The sequence below is a fragment of the Coregonus lavaretus genome (genome assembly GCF_964263955.1).
Source record: "Coregonus lavaretus genome assembly, chromosome: 17".
Classification (NCBI taxonomy): Eukaryota; Metazoa; Chordata; class Actinopteri; order Salmoniformes; family Salmonidae; genus Coregonus; species Coregonus lavaretus.
Window position 1 is genome coordinate 8,998,799 of NC_140004.1, and position 22,072 is coordinate 9,020,870.

The following is a 22,072-nucleotide window of genomic DNA, read 5'->3' on the forward strand; positions in this document are numbered from 1 at the left end:
GGCATCACATTTTAAAGCAACCGCATTGACCCATCATCACAGTCGCTTTTGAAGAGAGCAGAACCTCCACCTGTCATCCAAACATGTTCAAACCCAGACTGTCCGCTGTTGCAGCCATGCCGTTGCATCAAATGACTGGCAATATTATTTGCCTACTTAGTTCTCCACTGGAATGTGTATTTTGATAATACGAAGAGAGCGCAGATATGTCGGTGCCTTTACTGAAGATTGGAGTGGTGCTTAGCACGATGGCTATGATCACTAACTGGATGTCGCAGACGTTACCGTCCTTGGTGGGACTCAACACCACCAATCTCTTGGTAGCTTCAGGAGGGAAAGCGGACCGGAGCACCGGCGTGAGTGACAGCTGATTCAGGAACCATTAGAATCATGTACCCTTCTGAGGATAAATTGCGGGCTTACATTTGTGCCAATAGTACGAATAAAAATAGTTTAAAAAAGTTATTAGTATGCCTATAATTTATCATGTTGGTTGTTAATTGAAAGAAAAAAAAACTGTTGTTGGTTGTGCATCAAACGAGAGGAAAATTGACTGTAGTGACTATTGCCAAAACGAGTAGGCCTATCCATGAACATATTGTTGAATAAACTGCTAATAATGATGTTACTATTCTTGTTAACCCTAGTGTAGGCCATACAACAACTTTCACATATTCTTTGCTATATGGATGAACTGATATATTGGAGAAGAAGTGTGGCAATGTGGTCCAATGATGGACAATAATAACAGTTCTAAGACTGTGACTAATGTATTTAAATATAAAGAGCAAAATTAGGCTACATTATATAGACTAACAGCAAATGTGGCATGTTATAGACATAATGGATCTTAGCATAATACACTGCATGTCACTAATTGCCAGAGTACATCTAGAGCCATATTTCTATTCATATCTAAATTGCTCTGGGTTCATGTAGTGGTAAAACTTAAACCAATCGACATTTAGACCAGCCTCAGTATCTAATTATTACTCCGAAGGCTTGTTGCTAAATAGGCTATGACTGTTTTACTGAATGACTCTACCCCATGATATATTGGAGGGTTGAAAATGTAAGGTTAAATTGACTTACATGGCACAGATTAAATTCCTGTAGGCTATGTTAAAACATTACAAGTACTAGATTATGAATTAATATTATCACAATCCAGCAAAGCTATTTGAGTAGATTTACAAAGATGTTTCCCTCAATTTGCCAGCCCCTTTGTCTTTAGAATGTGGACAGTCTGTTTGATTGTTGAAGATTAGGGTGGAGCATACTGCAAGGTTCAACACTACAGATTGCATTTTACGTAATCATACTCCATCATCTTGGAACAAGGTTATGTAAATCCCTGTGGTGAAATGATTCCACTTCAAACTAGCACACATTTTCGGCAGAGATCATGATTTTTGTCCAAACCTCCCAAAATGTAATTGCATTGTTTTGTAAGCGAATGCATTTTAGATATGAGTGGTGATGTGGTGCGACTAGTAATGTGGTGTATCTTAAACTACTGAGCTACGGTGAGCCTTGCCAAGCCAAGCTGGACTGTACTGGCCTGGTAAACCATCCTCCACAGTTGGTGAAACGGTGCTGGAAAGGACAATGTGAGAGCCAGTACAGTATGGTATGAAAATGGAAATACTGTCACATCACATTTATTTTATTTTTTTATTTTTTGGTCATTTAGCAGACGCTCTTATCCAGAGCGACTTACAGGAGCAATTAGGGTTAAGTGCCTTGCTCAAGGGCACATCGACATATTTTTCACCTAGTCGGCTCAGGGATTAGAACCAGCGACCTTTCGGATACTGGCACAACCCTCTTAACCACTAAGCTACCTGCCGCCCCATCCTTAACCACATCTTTATATGAATAATCATTTTCCATTCATCTCTGTCTCTCTCCCTGACTGGCCCCATCCTTGTCTGTCTGTCTGTCTTATCTTCTCTCTCCCTGTCTGTCTGTCTTATCTTCTCTCTCCCTGTCTGTCTGTCTCTCTCGTAGGTGCTGCCAGCCAACCCTGAGGAGTCATGGCAGGTGTACAGCTCAGCCCAGGACACGGAGGGCCGCTGTGTCTGCACCGTGGTGGCGCCTCAACAGACCATGTGCTCGCGGGACGCCAGGACCAAGCAGCTCCGGCAGCTGCTAGAAAAAGTAATCACCCCATGTAGCATGACGTATTACAGTACCCATTACCTCCTATTATCAGAGCTCCACTAGAACAAACACCATTCACCAGTTGCACCAACACTACCATTAAATCTTATTTTCAGCAGTAAGAGCCTCTGGCCAGAGGACAGGAGTCACTCACATGTATGGTTCCTTGAGAATAGCAGTTCAGTTCACCCTGCAGTATTTTGACAATATTAATTTCCCATCATCATCATTTGATATGATCTGAAATTGTCTTATACAGTAGATTTGTTTGGAAGCCAGGTGTTGCACACATTTGGCACCTTGATGGGGAATAACCGGTAGTCAATGTTAGCATACTCTCAATCCCTATCACTGATGTAGGTCTTTCTGATTCGCTTGATCTTCAAGTACACGTAACAGTATATTGCTCTTGAGCACTTGAATCACTGTAATGTCTGGCTAGCCACATTAGAGATTACAGTGACAGTTTTTGCAGTCAATCATCCACAGTACAGTGCCTTAGGAAAGTATTCAGACCCCTTGACTTTTTCCAAATTTTGTTACGTTACAGCCTTATTCTAAAATGGATTAAATAAAAACATTTCCTCAGAAATCTACTCACAATACCCCATAATGACAAAGTGAAAACAGGTTCTTAGAAATGTCTGCAAATTTAAAAATAATTTACATAAGTATTCAGACCTTTGCTATGAGACTCGAAATTGAGCTCAGGTGCATCCTGTTTCCATTGATCATCCTTGAGATGTTTCTACAACTTGATTGGAATCCACCTGTGGAAAATCTAATTGATTGGACATGATTTGGAAAGGCACACACTGCCTATATAAGGTCCCACAGTTGACAGTGCATGTCAGACCAAAAACCAAGCCATGAGGTCGAACGGAATTGTCCGTAGAGCTCCGAGACTGGATTGTGTCGAGGCACAGATCTGGGGAAGGGTACCAAAACATTTTCTGCAGCATTGAAGGTCCCCAAGAACACAGTGGCCTCCATCATTCTTAAATGGAAGAAGTTTGGAACCACCAAGACTCTTCCTAGAGCTGGCCGCCCGGCCAAACTGAGAAATCGGGGGAGAAGGGCCTTGGTCAGGGTGATCAAGAACCCGATGGTCACTCTGACAGAGCTCTAGAGTTCCTCTGTGGAGATGGGAGAACCTTCCAGAAGGACAACCATCTCTGCAGTACTCCACCAATCAGGCCTTTATGGTAGAGTGGCCAGACGGAAGCCAGTCCTCAGTAAAAGGACATGACAGCCTGCTTGGAGTTTGCCGAAAGGCACCGAAAGACTCTCAGACCATGAGAAACAACATTCTCTGGTCTGATGAAACCAAGATTGAACTTTGTGGCCTGAATGCCAAGCGTCACGTCTGGAGGAAACCAGGTACCATCCCTACGGTGACGCATGGTGGTGGCAGCATCATGTTGTGGGGATGTTTTTCAGCAGCAGGGATTGGGAGACTAGTCAGGATCGAGGCAAAGATGAACAGAGGAAAGTACAGAGAGATCCTTGATGAAAACCTACTCCAGAGCGCTCAGGACCTCAGACTGGACAAAGGTTCACCTTCCAACAGGACAACGACCCTAAGCACACAGCCAAGACAACGCATGAGTGGCTTCGGGACAAGTCTCTGAATGTCCTTGAGTGGCCCAGCCAGAACTTGAACCCGATCGAACATCTCTGGAGAGACCTGAAAATAGCTGTGCAGCGACACTCCCCATCCAACCTGATAGAGCTTTAGGGGATCTGCAGAGAAGAATGGGAGAACCTTCCCAAATACAGGTGTGCCAAGCTTGTAGCGTCATACCCAAGAAGACTCAAGGCTGTAATCGCTGCCAAAGGTGCTTCAACAAAGTACTGAGTAAAGGGTCTGAATACTTATGTAAATGTGATATTTCCAGGTTTATTTTATAAATTAGCCAATATTTCGAAAAAGCTGTTTTTGCTTTGTCAGTATGGCTATTGTGTGTAGATTGATGAGGGAAAAAACAATTTAATCATTTTTAGAATAAGGCTTTAACCTAACTAAATGTGGAAAAAGTAAAGGTGTCTGAATACTTTCCGACGGCACTGTATATCTACAATTAATTGTGTCATGCACCAACAATTTTGAAGGAGCATTCATGGCCAAATATCATATCTTTGTGTTCACTGAGTGTATATCTTGTTTATTTTTATTCACAAAATGTATCAAAGAGAGGAGGCAGGTGCACTAAACCTGGGAAGACCCTAAAACACTAAATGTAAACCCAGGTAAAACCAGGTTTCCTTGTATATTTGGGGCTGTATTTAGGTATTTATTGTCTTAATTTTTTTATTGTGTCCTATGTGTTAGGTCCAGAACATGACCCAGTCTATCCAGGTGCTGGACCAGCGGACCCAGAGAGACCTGCAGTACGTGGAGAGAATGGAGGTCCAGCTGAAAGGTCTGGAGACCAAGTTTAAACAGGTGGAGGAGAACCACAAGCAGAACATTGCCAGGCAATATAAGGTATGTCAACATTGCTCTTACATAGACAACATTGTACAAAGAGATGTGTGCGCATTTATCAAGTGTCTCAGAGTAGAAGTGCTGATCTAGGACCCTCCTGTCTATATAATCTTATTCATAAAGATCTAAAAGTCAAAACTGATCCTAGATCAGCACTACTACTCTGGGAAGCGTGATTCATACAGCCCCTGGTGGAAATGAAACCCTTACACCTAAATGCTTGCCCCTGGAAAAATAAATAAACGTTAACTATTTTGATGACGTTTATGTTTGTTTGTGTGTGCATATGTGTTCCCCGTCTATCCTCACCAATGCAATGTGTATGCTATGTTCTGTCATGAACATCACTGGGAGTGATGACCCTTGCACGTTTTGTGTGTGTATATTAGATAGGCTAGTGAGTTAGATTATTCAACACTCAACAGTATCTCATTTTTTTGCTTGCAGGGCTAACTTTAGGAAATTATAACGCTGCAGAGACTGAAGAGGCAGTTCAATCCCAGTGTTCTATCCCTGAACTTGACCAATGACTATTTGCACCATGCATTCTATTTGAAATATAGCACCTTTTTCACCCTCAGACCTTCACTGCTCTTTGCATTTCTGCATGTTACTGTAGATGCATTCCATAAATAGATTTTGTTCAGTTTTTGTATTATTTTCATTAAATTCTTATTTAATTTCATATCTCGTTTAGTTTAGTATATGCATACTTGGTTACTACAGAGAAAACGGAAACATTGTTGTATGTGACATGAAAGCATGTAACCCTAAGATGTTGCATTTTAAAAGGTGAAAATAAAATATTTTCCCAATTGTTTTTGGTGTACCGAGGACTTGTTTCATGCTGCTTATGTTTGTGAGGATGTCACATCTGCTCATGATACTGTTGAATGTGTTAGGTCCACTCTGCACTCACCATAGGGAGACAGCCAGAGTAGGGCAAGACAGGTGTGGCACACCCATTTGCTCGCATAACACTGAACCAAGCCTATTTTAACCTTTCAGGCAATAAAAGCGAAAATGGAGGAACTTAGACCATTGATACCAGTGTTGGAGGAGTACAAAGCCGATGCAAAATTGGTATTGCAGTTTAAAGAGGAAATCCAGAATCTGACGTCTGTGCTAAATGAACTCCAGGAGGAGATCGGAGCCTATGACTACGAGGAGCTACAAAACAGAGTGTCAAATCTTGAAGAGAGGCTTCGTGCGTGCATGCAAAAATTAGGTAGGCTCAGATAACACTGAAACACCCCCTTTGCTTCCTTGTGCAAGGGGCCAATCAGATCTACAGTAGTCATTCTTCTCACACCAGCAGATCTCAATCTATCCACCGCACCTACATGTTCTACCCTTACAGTATATCAGCTTTAACATACTCAGTTATTCTCTCATGTTAGGAAATCAAAGATGCCTTGACTACATCTATTCCTTTTCCTACTCTTACGTGTACTTACATGCCTACTGCATCAATGCTTAACAATATTGCTGATGAAAAAAGAGACTTTGTCCTCATACAGTATGTCAAGTTAGACGCTATATAAACACGTTAGGATTTAGAGTTGTTAGCGGGTGATTTTAATTATGTTTTGCTAATTTAATCCTATTTAGTCAAAACTACGTCACTAGTACATCATGTTATGTGTGCCAGAAATGAGCTGTGAGCTTATGTCCACTTCTTGGCTAAAAGCTACACACCATCGTAGCGGCAGTCATCTAAAAATAGTGACAGGATATAACAACTGACAGATTACTTCTCTCAGTAATCTCCTTGTTGCATGGGTTGTTCACAGGAAGGAATATAGATACAAAGCCTACCTGTCACAATATCTATTTGATTGATGTCACAAATAAGTGAAAGGCTGAAAGTACAGATGTAGGATCTAAATTTGAGCCAGTTTGCTACAGCGGGAAAATAATCCTGCAGCAACAGGACATTTGAATTATTATGTGGATTATAATTAATGGACATTTTTGTATGGGTTGATACATTTTTGGTAAGGGAATATCAAGTCTGAAACTTCAAAGTGGAAATTACAAACTTCAGAAGCCTTTTTAAACATCAATTACACTACAAGTTTAAATTTTCCTGAATTGCAGGAAAGTTATTCTGCAACAGGGTGATCAAATTAAGATCCTACATCTGTAGGTGAAAGGCTGAACAAATCAATGAATGTTGCAAAATGCTTGTTTAAAAAAAACAGGAGGAAAAATGTAGAAGAAATAGATAGAAGAAATATACTGGTAAGGAATGAGACCAAGGGAAGACAACATGCATTGAAGTCAGTTTCCTTCGCACCACTGTATGATTCCATTATAAGCCAGATAATCATGGCACTGTCGGTAGCATTGACTGTTAGGATGCTAAGTGTACCAATGGGAATACATAGACCCTGTATGGAGGGAGAAGAGCTAATGTGCTGGCAAATTCCTAGAAATGAAAGAATGTCTCACTACAATATCAGAGGATTATCCAATTTTGTTTCAAGTGCTCAGCTTTAACTTTCCAAGTACTATAGCAATGGGCGATAGCAAGAGTTACATATTACGGAACACTATCTAAGAAAAATGGGGGCTGTTACCTTTTTCTGGATGTGAAGTGAGGGGGAGGTGTGAGTGTGAATTGACTCAAAGTTGAATATTGCACTCACTGTCCCTGTTTTTAATATAGCATTTGTAGAGGAGAGTAATTGAGTGTGTGATTTATATAAAAACAGAAAAGTCTGTTTCCATTATTCATAGTTATCATTTATCTATGACATTGAAAAGATACTGTTGTACAGAGACCACAAGCCCAAAGTTAGTGAGCCAACGTTGAGTAATTTGTAATTCTGAGGAAAATAAATAGATTGCAGTAGGACTAGATTCTGGCACACACATTTATACAGTATCTACACAGTTCTTGCTAGAGAGCCCTCCAGCTAAAACACTAATGTCAAAACCTGAAGAAATCACTGAACTGATCACTAGATTGTAATACTAAAGCTGGATTTGTCATCCTAAACAAGTCATATTGAAAATATAATTTTCAACATAATTATATATCAACTGTAGTTGGTACATTAAGGTCACTGACCTACGCAGACAGACAGACACACACACACACACACACACACACACACACACACACACACACACACTGTTTTCCAACCTATAGACAGCATTGATACTCCAGAGATAAATGCAGTATCTTGCATTGTGTCTTTGGCTCTTGCAGCATGTGGGAAGCTAACAGGAATCAGTGATCCAATCACAATTAAGACGTCTGGATCAAGGTTTGGATCCTGGATGACTGACCCCCTGGCACCTGAGGATGACACGAGGGTAGGCCTGCTTCTGCAATGTCTATCATATTTATTATACAGTATAAACATAAAGCAGAGTCAACTATTTTCTTTTGTGTTAATATGCAATTGTGAGGACACTCAGGAAAGGTAAAATATCAGATGTAAGATGTTAGCATAAATCATATTTGAATTACCCAATTACTCAAGTATTGACCAAAATGGATGCCATTAGAACTTAAGTAATGTGATTTCATACCTCACTGTCTGGGATTAGCTCACCGGCACCAGAACAATGGGAGGTACAGTGGGGGAAAAAAGTATTTAGTCAGCCACCAATTGTGCAAGTTCTCCCACTTAAAAAGATGAGAGAGGCCTGTAATTTTCATCATAGGTACACGTCAACTATGACAGACAAAATGAGAATGTTTTTTCCAGAAAATCACATTGTAGGATTTTTAATGAATTTATTTGCAAATTATGGTGGAAAATAAGTATTTGGTCACCTACAAACAAGCAAGATTTCTGGCTCTCACAGACCTGTAACTTCTTCTTTAAGAGGCTCCTCTGTCCTCCACTCATTACCTGTATTAATGGCACCTGTTTGAACTTGTTATCAGTATAAAAGACACCTGTCCACAACCTCAAACAGTCACACTCCAATCTCCACTATGGCCAAGACCAAAGAGCTGTCAAAGGACACCAGAAACAAAATTGTAGACCTGCACCAGGCTGGGAAGACTGAATCTGCAATAGGTAAGCAGCTTGGTTTGAAGAAATCAACTGTGGGAGCAATTATTAGGAAATGGAAGACATACAAGACGACTGATAATCTCCCTCGATCTGGGGCTCCACGCAAGATCTCACCCCGTGGGGTCAAAATGATCACAAGAACGGTGAGCAAAAATCCCAGAACCACACAGGGGGACCTAGTGAATGACCTGCAGAGAGCTGGGACCAAAGTAACAAAGCCTACCATCAGTAACACACTACGCCGCCAGGGACTCAAATCCTGCAGTGCCAGACGTGTCCCCCTGCTTAAACCAGTACATGTCCAGGCCCGTCTGAAGTTTGCTAGAGTGCATTTGGATGATCCAGAAGAGGATTGGGAGAATGTCATATGGTCAGATGAAACCAAAACAGAACATTTTGGTAAAAACTCAACTCGTCGTGTTTGGAGGACAAAGAATGCTGAGTTGCATCCAAAGAACGCCATACCTACTGTGAAGCATGGGGGTGGAAACATCATGCTTTGGGGCTGTTTTTCTGAAAAGGGACCAGGACGACTGATCCGTGTAAAGGAAAGAATGAATGGGGCCATGTATCGTGAGATTTTGAGTGAAAACCTCCTTCCATCAGCAAGGGCATTGAAGATGAAACGTGGCTGGGTCTTTCAGCATGACAATGATCCCAAACACACAGCCCGGGCAACGAAGGAGTGGCTTCGTAAGAAGCATTTAAAGGTCCTGGAGTGGCCTAGCCAGCCTCCAGATCTCAACCCCATAGAAAATCTTTGGAGGGAGTTGAAAGTCCGTGTTGCCCAGCGACAGCCCCAAAACATCACTGCTCTAGAGGAGATCTGCATGGAGGAATGGGCCAAAATACCAGCAACAGTGTGTGAAAACCTTGTGAAGACTTACAGAAAACGTTTGACCTGTGTCATTGCCAACAAAGGGTATATAACAAAGTATTGAGAAACTTTTGTTATTGACCAAATACTTATTTTCCACCATAATTTGCAAATAAATTCATTAAAAATCCTACAATGTGATTTTCTGGATTTTCTTTCTCTCATTTTGTCTGTCATAGTTGACGTGTACCTATGATGAAAATTACAGGCCTCTCTCATCTTTTTAAGTGGGAGAACTTGCACAATTGGTGGCTGACTAAATACTTTTTTCCCCCACTGTAGCTACATCTACTGGTTGTCATTGCAGTAAGATAAGTCATTCTAGGGATAATTGGTGTCTGATATCATGTATATCTTATGTCTGAAAGAGATGAATCCCAGGATTGGATATCATGCAGAACTTTTATTGTTGTGTTCATTAAGGAATACCACTGACATTGGGGTGGACACATACTGTATCCATGTCCTATACACTGAGTGTACAAAACATTAGGAACTCTTGCTCTTTCCATGACATAGACTGACCAGGTGAATCCAGGTGAAAGCTATGATCCCTTATTGATGTAACTTGTTAAATCCACTTCAATCAGTGTAGATTAAGGGGAGGAGACAGGTTAAATAATGATTTTTTTGAGACAATTGAGAAATGGATTGTGTGCCATTCAGAGGGTGAATGGGCAAGACAAAATATTTAAGTGCCTTTGAACGGGGTATGGTAGTAGGTGCCAGGCGCACTGGTTGGTGTCAAGAACTGCAACGCTGCTGGGTTATTTCACACTCAACAGTTTCCCGTGTGTATCAAGAATGGTCAACCACCATGGTCCAAAAACACCAAGACAGTCGTGAAGAGGGCACGACAAAGCCTATTCCCCCTCAGGAGACTGAAAAGATTTGGCATGGGTCCTCAGATCCTCAAAAAGTTCTGCAGCTGCACCATCGAGAGCATCCTGACTGGTTGCATCACTGCCTGGTATGGCAACTGCTCGGCCTCCGACCGCAAGGCACTACAGAGGGTAGTGCATACGGCCCAGTACATCACTGGGGCCAAGCTTCCTGCCATCCAGGACCTCTATACCAGGCAGTGTCAGAGGAAGGCACTAGAAGTTGTCAAGGACTCCAGCCACCCTGGTCATGGACTGTTCTATCTGCTACCGCACGGCGGGCGGTGCCGGAGCGCCAAGTCTAGGTCCAAGGGGCTTCTTAACAGCTTCTACCCCCAAGCCATAAGACTCCTGAACAGCTAATCATGGCTACTTGCATTTTTTACTTAACACTTTTTTTTTTCTTCATAAAAACTGCATTGTTGGTTAATGGCTTGTAATTAAGCATGTCACTGTAAGGTCTACACCTGTTGTATTCGGCACATGTGGCAAATAACATTTGATTTGATTGGATTTGATCCAAAGGACGTCCAGCCAACTTGACACAACTGTGGGAAGCATTGGAGTCTACATGGGCCAGCCCCGACAAATTGAAGCTGTTCTGAGGGCAAAAAGGGGTGCAACTCAATATTTGGAAGGTGTTTCTAATGTTTTGTACACTCAGTGTGTCTGTTCTCTTGCTTCAAATTCATGAGGACACAAACACTTAAAAGAGAATGACTTAAGCGGAGACTACCGTTGAAAATCTGAGAGATCAGAGATAAGTTGAGTCATCTGCACTGGCTCTCAATGATTAATGAGGGTCGAAGCCCTGGCTTTGTAGAGAGATTCTGTCTGGGAATCCTTTGATATTCTTAATTTCATCTCAGAGTTACAGCAGAAAGACCACAAGCTCTCCATGATTTCATATTACATGATGGTTTTAGATTATTTTTTGCCAATAACACACTGTACTGACTTTTTAATGCACTTGTATTCCCATCTAGGTGTGGTACATGGACGGCTACCACAACAACCGATTTGTGCGGGAGTACATGTCCATCTACGACTTCATGAATTCCGACAACTTCACGTCTCACCGCCTCCCCCACCCATGGTCGGGCACGGGTCAGGTGGTCTACAACGGCTCCATCTACTTCAACAAGTTCCAAAGCCACACAATCATCAAGTTTGACTTCAAGACCTCCGTCATCAGCAAGTCACGCCAGCTGGACTACGCCGGCTACAACAACATGTACCACTACTCCTGGGGAGGCCACTCGGACATCGACCTCATGGTGGATGAGGGCGGGCTTTGGGCCGTCTATGCCACCAATCAAAACGCAGGAAACATTGTCATCAGCAAACTGAACCCCAGCACCCTGCAGATCATCAAGAGCTGGACCACCAACCACCCCAAGAGGAGCGCAGGAGAGGCCTTCATGATCTGTGGTACGCTGTATGTCACCAATGGCTACTCCGGTGGGACCAAGGTGTACTATGCCTTCAGCACCAACTCGTCCACCTACGAGTACATTGACATACCGTTCCAGAATAAGTACTCTCACATCTCTATGCTGGACTATAACCCTAAAGACAGAGCGCTGTACGCATGGAATAATGGTCACCAGGTGCTGTACAATGTCACCTTGTTCCACGTCATTCGCTCAGAGCAGGAGCAGTAGATAGCTAGCCATGCTGTGACCTTCTCATTCTACGGCAGACCTGGGTTCAAATACTATTTGATAACTTTTAAATATGTTTAGCATTTGCTTTAGCCTGCTTGGAGTGCCAGATGGACGGGGTTTGCAGTTTTACAACAGTTATATTGGTTCCATTGCACCAGGCAAGCTCAATCAAGCTTGGCTAGATCAAGTGAATTTGAACCCAGGTCTGGTCCACGGATGCTTCAAAGTAGGGGAGATATGTAACTCAAATCAAATCAGTTTATTGGAAACGTACACAGATTTGCAGATGTAATCGCAGGTGCAGTGAAATACTTGTGCTTCAGAATCTAGCTCCAACAGTGCAGTAATACTTAGCAATAAAAAATTCACACATAATCCAGAAAAATGTCAATACATTAAGAAATTAAGAAATATGAGAACGAGCAATGTCAGAGACCGGAATATAAATATATATATACATATAATAGTGTCTAAAGACAGTATGGACAGTATATGAATAGAACATGTGTGTACAGCAGTAGTTCTATAGGATGAGCCATGACTAGAATGCAGTATATACAAATAAAGTGGGTAAAACAGGAAGTAAACATTATTTAAGTGACCAGTGTTCAATGACTCTATGTACATAGGGGCAGCAGTCTCTAAGGTGCAGGGTAGAGTACTGTGGAAGTTCAGCAGTATCCTATATGTTACTCAGTTACAATAAATAAAGTACATCATGATATATAATGTGTAGAAAGTATAAAAACAGAAAGTAAGAACAGGTACTGGAAAGGTAATGCCTTTCTTGATTTAGATTACTTCAAAAGTCTTATAATGATTGTGTTTTTATGGAATTACCCACTCTTGACTTCTTTGATTTGATCACAGAGGAATACTGCAGCCTACTGTATCGCAGTGTAGAATGTAATTACTCTAGAATCTGAAGGGATATGAAATCCTGGGTCTTGTTTATCAACCTGTATTAAACCAAACTGTGGGACACAACACACAATCTTGACCATTTTCCCCAGGTGGGTGCTACTCATTGGTGGTGGCTGAGGTCACGTTTCCCCTTTACATTCTGAAGTGCGCTAAATATCTGGAAAAGCGCTATATAAAAATCAATGTATTTATTATAATTAATTTGTTAATTATAATGACTGGATCAGATAGTAAAGATTGTCAAATGTAGCAGCAATTTACCACGTAACTCGATTCCTGCATCTGTAAAGGTGGAGACTAGTGATCGTCATAACACAGAATATAAATCCACAATGGTATCCCCATGTGTTGGAAGCAAAATATCTAACAGGTGTAATGTCACCTCAAAACACACCTCAAAGTATTCTGTCTTTCTTGCGCAATACATCCTCTCTGGAACCAATACAACACACCCTCTCATTTGCATGGGATCACATGTACGTACATTGTAGGATGTGAGTATGATTGATAAATGAGGCCCAATGGAGCACAGTATAAAGAATCTAGTCAAACCACAAGTCAATTCCAATACTGTATATCTGGGAACACAGACTACAGACAGTTAAGGCAAAGACTGTTGCACCCTGTTTCATGAATGTTTCTTTGTGATGTGTATTTTCTCTTTTTCTATCTTCTTTTTGCATGGGCATTTTTACCAACCAAAATGGTTCCCTTCTCTGGATGTATTTTGCAATATTATGATGCTGTTGTACAGGAGACTAGTTTAGCACTGCTAGGAGGCAGGCTTTTTACTTTCTTATTGTCGTTGGGGTTGATATGCAGTATGTTCTTATTGTTGGTATAGATATTTACTGTGATAGCCTGTCTTTGTAGATTGTATTGTATTGAAAGAATTTGTCTCGCACATATATTTCTGTCAGGCAAAAAAAAGCTAAACTGTAACAATCACGAGAATGTGCAAACAATGTATCTATGAGCCAGTGATGTATCTATTGGCTATTTTTTCAATTTGACATCACAAATCTACTGTATGTTTCTTAGAGAGATCAATTGTGACATCTTATTCTGTTGAGCTTGCATATGTATTTGCAATAACATTCATATTAATAAACAAGAGCTTTGTTCTACAATTGACTCTCTGCCCTAGAAAATAAACTTCTGAATAAGATGAATTGCCTCAATCAAACCCATTTTTGCAATGCATCTATAAAATGCAGAGGTTTTCACTTTAAAGAATTGTGGGAAAGATATGTATTTTTCATAGACATCTCTAAAAATGGCATCTGCCAGAGGACCTATTCACCTCTGAATGCGCAGTTTATACCAATGACTTGAGATATTTGCTCTTATTTGCAAACAAAATGTCTCACAGATTTTGAGATAAGTGCTTCAAATCTCACTGCATTATCCAAATGACATATGCAACTGTTTGGTCAATGGAGCATAGGACAGTCTAACACAAAAACACAGTACAATCCAGAACATGAAAGGAGAAGAAAGAAAGCACATTAAAGACATGTCTGTCATTTCGCTATTGTGGCTCATCTGGACCCACCATTCCCTCTCCATGGCAACAAAGGTACACTGTAATAACCTCTTCCCTCTGGCAGCATGGAACAGCTGGTCTGGATACAGCGCCGTACATTGCTGACTGAGCTTCAGCCACAAAACACAACACTCTTTATTAGCTCTCTACACTTCGCCCAACGCTGAGAAAATGATTGGTTTCACTCTGAGAATAATGATGATGAACAACGCAGAAGCAACGAGGCCTATAAAAGAAGACATCACACACCAGAATCTCTAGCTCCAGGTTGTTGCACACCATGCACGGCAACTATAATATGGGAATGATGAATCTGATGTAAGATCTTTATCTTGAATGAGGTAGCCCACTTTGGTTGGTACAGTATTATTCCTGATGCTCCATGAATTCAGTGCAATCATCTCTTTCTCTAGGAGGAGGACTGTGATACTATAGTCCTTCTGAATGTTAACATTGTACTCATTCTTTAGCTACTGCATGCTGATTGAACTGTATAGTACTGTACTGTACCACGTCCTCATATTGTGCCCGCTACATATCCTATCCTGTGGTAGCAGTTATGTTTTAATAATATAGAGCAGAGTGTGGTGTGGGATGCACTTGAATTTGACGCTTCCCCACAGAGAGAATCAATCCGATTCTCGAAGAGGGCACATGTACGGCCACAGGACCAGTGGTGGAAAAAGTACCCAATTGTCATACTTGAGTAAAAGTAAAGATACCTTAATAGAAAAGGACTCAAGTAAAAGTGAAAGTTGCCCAGTACAATCCTACTTGAGTAAAAGTCTAAAAGTATTTGGTTTTAAATATACTTAAGTATCAAAAGTAAATGTAATTGCTAAAATATACTTAAGTATCAAAAGTAGAAGTAAAAGTATAAATCATTTCAAATTCTTTAAATTAAGCAAACCATATGGCACCATTTTCTTTGTATTTTAAATTTAACTGATAGCCAGGGGCACGCCCCAACACTCAGACATCATTTATAAATGAAGCATGTGTTTAGTGATTCCGCCAGATCAGAGGCAGTAGGGATGACCAGGGATGTTCTCTTGATAAGTGTGTGAATTAGACAATTTTCCTGTCCTGCTAAGCATTCAAAATGTAACGAGTACTTTTGGGTGTCAGGGAAAATGTATGGAGTAAAAAGTACATCATTTTCTTTAGGAATGTAGTGAAGTAAAAGTAAAAGTTGTCAAAAATATAAATAGTAAAGGAAAGTACAGATACCCAAAAAAACTACTTAAGTAGTACTTTCAAGTATTTTTACTTAAGTACTTTACACAACTGCACAGGACAACATGCTCCTCCATCGATTTTGGACTGATTGCCTTCTCAGATATCTCTCACATCCCTTTTATGCCTGTAACTGTGTTGTACGCACAGTTTGTTGCAATGAACCCATATTTAAGATGGAAACAAATCATCAATCAATGTTTCCTTTGAAATGTTCTTAGAAATATGGTACCCTGTACTCCACATCCCAACTCCTGTTACACGTGGTTTTTAAAGGGATGTCCTTACACCTTGTGAGTGTCCTATTAACAGTGTTCTAGTCATTTAGTTCTGAGTAATTACATCAGCACAGATGGTGCATTCACAATAACCACAGCAGGCCTACAAAGGTATTTCCCTTCAGAGACAGAAACGTTCAACGTTGTATTCTGTAGTCTAGTCACTTATGATTAGACAATTGAAAACCATCCATCCTTCTCTAGGCTTCAAATCAATCCCAATCCAATGTAAAATATTTGTCAACAGGATTAAGTCTTGCATTTGTTGAATTTCTTTAATTAAATGTGAAATAGATTCTGCTCTCGACGTATCAGATTGTCAGATTGCCCACAGTATAAGTAAACACATATATTAGGCACTCATATAATCAGTAAAGATGTTACAGATGTAGGATCTTAATTTGAGCCAGTTTGCTACAGCAGGAAAATAATCCTGCAGCATCAGAAAATGTGAATTATTATGTGGATTGTAATTAATGGACATTTTTGTAGGGGTTGATACATTTTTTGTAACGGAAAATCAAGTCTGAAATTTCAAAGTGGAAATTACAAACTTCAGAAGCCTTTTTATCCTCAAATATACTACAAGTTTTAAATGTCCTGCATTGCAAGAACGTTCTCCTGCAACACTACGTATGTATGAATAGAGATGACAATCGATACAAAGAAGTTATCAATGCCTGATGTACAGTAAATCCCCTTCAAGTAGTGTTACTGTTGTTTGGAGATGACATATCAGATTATATTCTACAATGTGGTGTATTTGAAAGAGTTACCCAGAGAAGGAGGTCAGCACTAACCATAAGTCTGTAATACAGAGTGAATTTCTACCCAGTGGAAATGCCTTAAATGTGCACATAGCTTTTCCAATCCACACAACATCAACTATCTATTTCCAATCCTCACAACATCAACTCTCTATATAAACCTCTTCATCCTCTTATGGCCTGTAATGACATTCATTCATTCTTGATAGTCCACAATTTCAAAGCTTAATATCTTAAATGTTAAATTCGTATAACTTACAAATGGATATACAGTTGAAGTCGGAAGTTTACATACACCTTAGCCAGATACATTTAAACTCAGTTTTACACAATTCCTGAAATGTAATCCTAGTAAAAATTCCCTGTCTTAGGTCAGTTAGGATCACCACTTTATTTGAAGAATGTGAAATGTCAGAATAATAGTAGAGAGAATGATTAATTTAAGCTTTTTATTTCTTTCATCACATTCCCAGTGGGTCAGAAGTTTACATACACTCAATTAGTATTTGGTAGCATTGCCTTTAAATTGTTTAACTTGGGTCAAACGTTTCGGGTAGCCTTCCACAAGCTTCCCATAAGAAGTTGGGTGAATTTTGGCCCATTCCTCCTGACAGAGCTGGTGTAACTGAGTCAGGTTTGTAGGTGTCCTTGCTCGCACACGCTTTTTCAGTTCTGCCCACAAATATTCTATAGGATTGAGGTCAGGGCTTTGTGATGGCCACTCCAATACCTTGACTTTATTGTCCTTAAGCCATTTTGCCACAACTTTGGAAGTATGCTTGGGGTCATTGTCCATTTGGAAGACCCATTTGTGACCATGCTTTAACTTCCTGACTGATGTCTTGAGATGTTGCTTCAATATATCCACATAATTTACCTTCCTCATGATGCCATCTATTTTGTGAAGTGCACCAGCCCCTCCTGCAGCAAAGCACCCCCACAGCATGATTCTGCCACCCCCATGCTTCACGGTTGGGATGGTGTTCTTCGACTTGCAAGCAACCCCCTTTTTCCTCCAAACATAACGATGGTCATTATGGCCAAACAGTTCTATTTTTGTTTAATCAGACCAGAGGACATTTCTCCAAAAAGTACGATATTTGTCCCCATGTGCAGTTGCAAACCATAGTCTGGCTTTTTTATGGCGGTTTTGGAGCAGTGGCTTCTTCCTTGCTGAGCGGCCTTTCAGGTTATGTCGATATAGGACTCATTTTACTGTGGATATAGATACTTTTGTACCTGTTTCCTCCAGCATCTTCACAAGATCCTTTGCTGTTGTTCTGGGATTGATTTGCACTTTTAGCACCAAAGTACGTTCATATCTAGGAGACAGAACGCGTCTACTTCCTGAGCGGTATGACGGCTGCGTGGTCCCGTGGTGTTTATACTTGCGTACTATTGTTTGTACAGATTAACGTGGTACCTTCAGGCGTTTGGAAATTGCTCCCAAGGATGAACCAGACTTGTGGAGGTCTACAATTCTTTTTCTGAGGTCTTGGTTGATTTATTTTGATTTTCCCATGATGTCAAGCAAGGTAGACCTTGTAATACATCCACAGGTACACCTCCAATTGACTCAAATGATGTAAATTAGCCTTCTAAACTTCTGACCCACTGCAATTGTGATACAGTGAATTATAAGTGAAATTATCTGTCTGTAAACAATTGTTGGAAAAATTACTTGTGTCATGCACAAAGTACATGTCCTAACCGACTTGCCAAAACTTTAGTTTGTTAACAAGAAATTTATGGAGTGGTTGAAAAACGGGTTTTAATGACTCCAACCTAAGTGTATGTAAACTTCCGGCTTCAACTGTATATATGTGGAATCTGAAACATTCAATTTTAAGCTATGCACTCTAGTTCAGTCGAAATGTTCTCCTGCTTTTATTTCTCAACTCTATTCTGCCTCACTTGTACTTTCTCCAACTCTTCAGTCATCATTCAGCTATCACCTTGCTCTTTGTCAATGTGGTAAAGTGTTAAAGCTCATCTCTGTTCCAGTCTCCAGAGCCACACCTCAGACACTACTGATAATGGCTTCCAGAAAAAAAGAGCATCTGCTCTGTCTATTTTTACCTCGTCCACAAATCCCCCTGTGCTGGCTTCGAAGGGGGGGTTGGGGGGAGCACAGAGCCTTCTAGACATGCGGAGAGGCTAAACCTGCTCCAAGAGACACTAACAAAACAAGAAGTAAGTCCTCCAGTCACTAACAAAGGAGCTTCATGCAAATTCCCCCGGAATTCACAGTCAATGTCATGGCTTCCCTGAAAGATCAGAGCATATTATTATAGCTGCTTGGAGGGTGTGTTTGATGCAAAACAGGGGGGATTATGTCTTATGCTGAATTATTTGGTGTCACATTGATGTTATATTTCCCACACAGTGTGAGAAATGAAACGCCTAGGCAATCTTCTGTTCAGGCATTATACTGTACATCTGGAAACGTCTGTACTCGTATGAGATCTATATGGGTTTGAGTGAAAATCTAAAGAAAGTTCAGATGATGATGTACAGTAAAGTGCTGTGCTGTTGATGTCTTGTGAGAGTCAAAGCACTAAGACTACAATGACATGCCGACACAGGCAGGATGCTAAGGATTCTCATAGAAGGAGGAGTACTGTATGAGCTGCTGAAGCCTGCTCTTAATCTTCTTGGAAACATGTGTCAGAGAACTGGGCTGTCTTCTTAATAGCTGTGAAAGCTCCTGCACCAACATGTAACAAATGTCATGAGTGACAATAGAGAACATATACCTCTGTGTCAGCCACCACATCTCTTGTGATTCTAAACTTGGAGTTGGCATATTAGGAATGTTTCTCTGTTAAGCTCTCTGCTCTTTGTATGTGGAAACATTATGCAATAAGTGACATGGGACATCAGACACTGAAGTAACAAATCCTCATGAAATGCAAATGTTGGTATTTTGCTGCACTAAATGTTGGTCTTCATCATTAATTAGCAGTCGCATACAAATCATTCACTTTCTAAACTAAGACAACCCAATACATATTTTATGTTTGTTGCCTACAATATACAGTATGTAATATTAAGAGCAACAGTCCACACTAAGAGCAAAACTATGCCATGATTGCCTCATTCACTGCCATTTATCAATACCACTGGCTTTTGGTCTTGCAGGTAAACAACAAAAGCATTATAAAAGTTCAATCTTTATGACAGTGGCCTTTACAGTGGCATTAGGAAGCTCAATAAAAGTGACAGCTGACATTTCCTACCTGAGGTGTAAATCCTGTTTGATCTTTAACATTAGAGACCATATCAACAGGGAGTTGTGCAGTATTTCTAACTATGTAACATTTTGGCAGGCCACGTCTGCACAGCTACAGGAAACAAGACTGCAGTAACTCATTAGACCTCTCCATTGCCTCTCCATTGATTAGGCTATTTAGAAACCCCCAAGTGACAGAGAACAAAATATATCATAACATGAATGGAAATGAACTAATTAAACTAACATTAAACTAACACTAAAACATTGGATAAACATCTGTCCTGTATCTTTATCAGGAGTTTGGGAAATAATTTATTAAAAACGCACATAGCTATATTCTAATCAGGTGAATAGCCAGCTTAGTAATGACATTACAATAGCTCAAGGACAATAATTGTGCTGCACCTTGCAAATATTTACATCGTGAAGGATGAAAAAAAAAGAAGGGTTGAATGCATCACAAGCAACATCAAAGTGGTAATATGGTATGTACTTGGGGGAAATTAGAATGCTTAGATAATGAGAGAATGGGTTAGATTGAAGAGGATGGAATTTAGGAAACTACAATTGAGCTGTTTGACTCAGGAGCTCAACTCATCATACACAATTACAGTTGGACCACATGCAAAATGTGATCCCCCTCCAAAATAAAAAAATATGATGAATACTGAGTATTACAAATAGGTGATACAAGCAGTATTTCTGTTTTGGCCAAAGTCTGCTCATACATTCTCATTTGGTGGCGCAACATGGGTCCAATTACGCCTGGTGAAAACCAAACTGCATTCCACAGTAAGAACCTTATACCAACGGTCAAGCATGGTGGTGGTAGTGTGATGGTTTGGGGATGCTTTGCTGCCTCAGGACCTGGACAAAATAGCCTTAATAGAAGGAACCATGAATTCTGCTCTGTATCAGAGAATTCTACAGGAGAATGTCAGGCCATCCGTCTTGAGCTGAAGCTGAAGCGTCGCTGGGTCATGCAGCAAGACAAGGATCCAAAACACACAATAAAGTCTACATGAAAATAGCAAAAAAGCAACAACTTTGAAATGTTGGAATGGCCTAGTCAAAGTCCAGACCTAATCCCAATTGAGGTGTTGTAGCAGGACTTGAAATGAGCAGTTCATGTTTGAAAACCCACAAATGTCGCTAAAGCAGTTCTGTGTGGAAGAGTGGGCCAAAATTCATCCACAGCGACGTGAGAGGCTGATCAACAACTACTGGAAGCGTTTGGTGGGAGTCATTGCAGCTAAAGGTGGCACAACTAGCTAAATCAAATTTGTATTTGTCACATACACATGTTTAGCAGATGTTATAGCGGGTGTAGCGAAATGCTTGTAAATAATGTAAAAAACAATACATAAAAAAACAAAATACTGCAAAGTTTCCTAAGAGCTAGTCGGGAGGCGCCAGGTCAGATATTGAGTGCAAGTAGGCAATTACTTTTTCACACAGGGGCATTGGGTGTTGAGTAACTTTGTTTAAGAAATACATTAAATAAGTATGTAATTGTTGTGTTATTTGTTCACTCAGGTTCCCTTTATCTAATATTAGGTTTTGGTTGAAGATCTGATAAAATTCAATATCAATAATATGCAAAAGTAGAGAAAATTAGAAATGTGGCAAATACTTTTCCACAGCACTGTACATTAACAGAGAGAGGGCAAAGGATGCCTTGAGGTAGTAAACACAGTCATTAATATTTTAAGGCATTCAAGAGAAAGGAGACAAATACCATGGAGTGTGCTCTCATTTTTCTTTAGCTGAGGCCAAGAAAATGAGTGCTAAGAACACTTCAGGCACATACATAGAGACTAATCTGGCATGTACGCTATGTATATCCCCAGCCTCTATACTCGGGCGTCAAGAGACTTACCGAGTTCCACTCAAACAACGTAGTTGACAAGCGCAGCACAGAGATGACCAATAAGGTTCTCAGTGGGGGCAATTTGCTGATAGAGACATTCTGT

The 22,072-nt window shown here is 40.4% G+C and overlaps 1 protein-coding gene across 1 annotated transcript; it reads left to right on the forward strand.

Moving 5' to 3' along the window:
* Positions 1-206: 206 nt before the first annotated feature.
* On the forward strand, positions 207-12,110 carry LOC311144282 (noelin; the record flags this gene model as incomplete). The annotated part of the gene is made up of 6 exons (XM_084180296.1): positions 207-356; positions 2,011-2,160; positions 4,496-4,651; positions 5,660-5,879; positions 7,869-7,975; positions 11,433-12,110. The coding sequence occupies 6 exons, from the start codon at positions 207-209 to the stop codon at positions 12,108-12,110; spliced, it is 1,461 nt and encodes a 486-aa protein (XP_084036422.1).
* Positions 12,111-22,072: the final 9,962 nt, after the last annotated feature.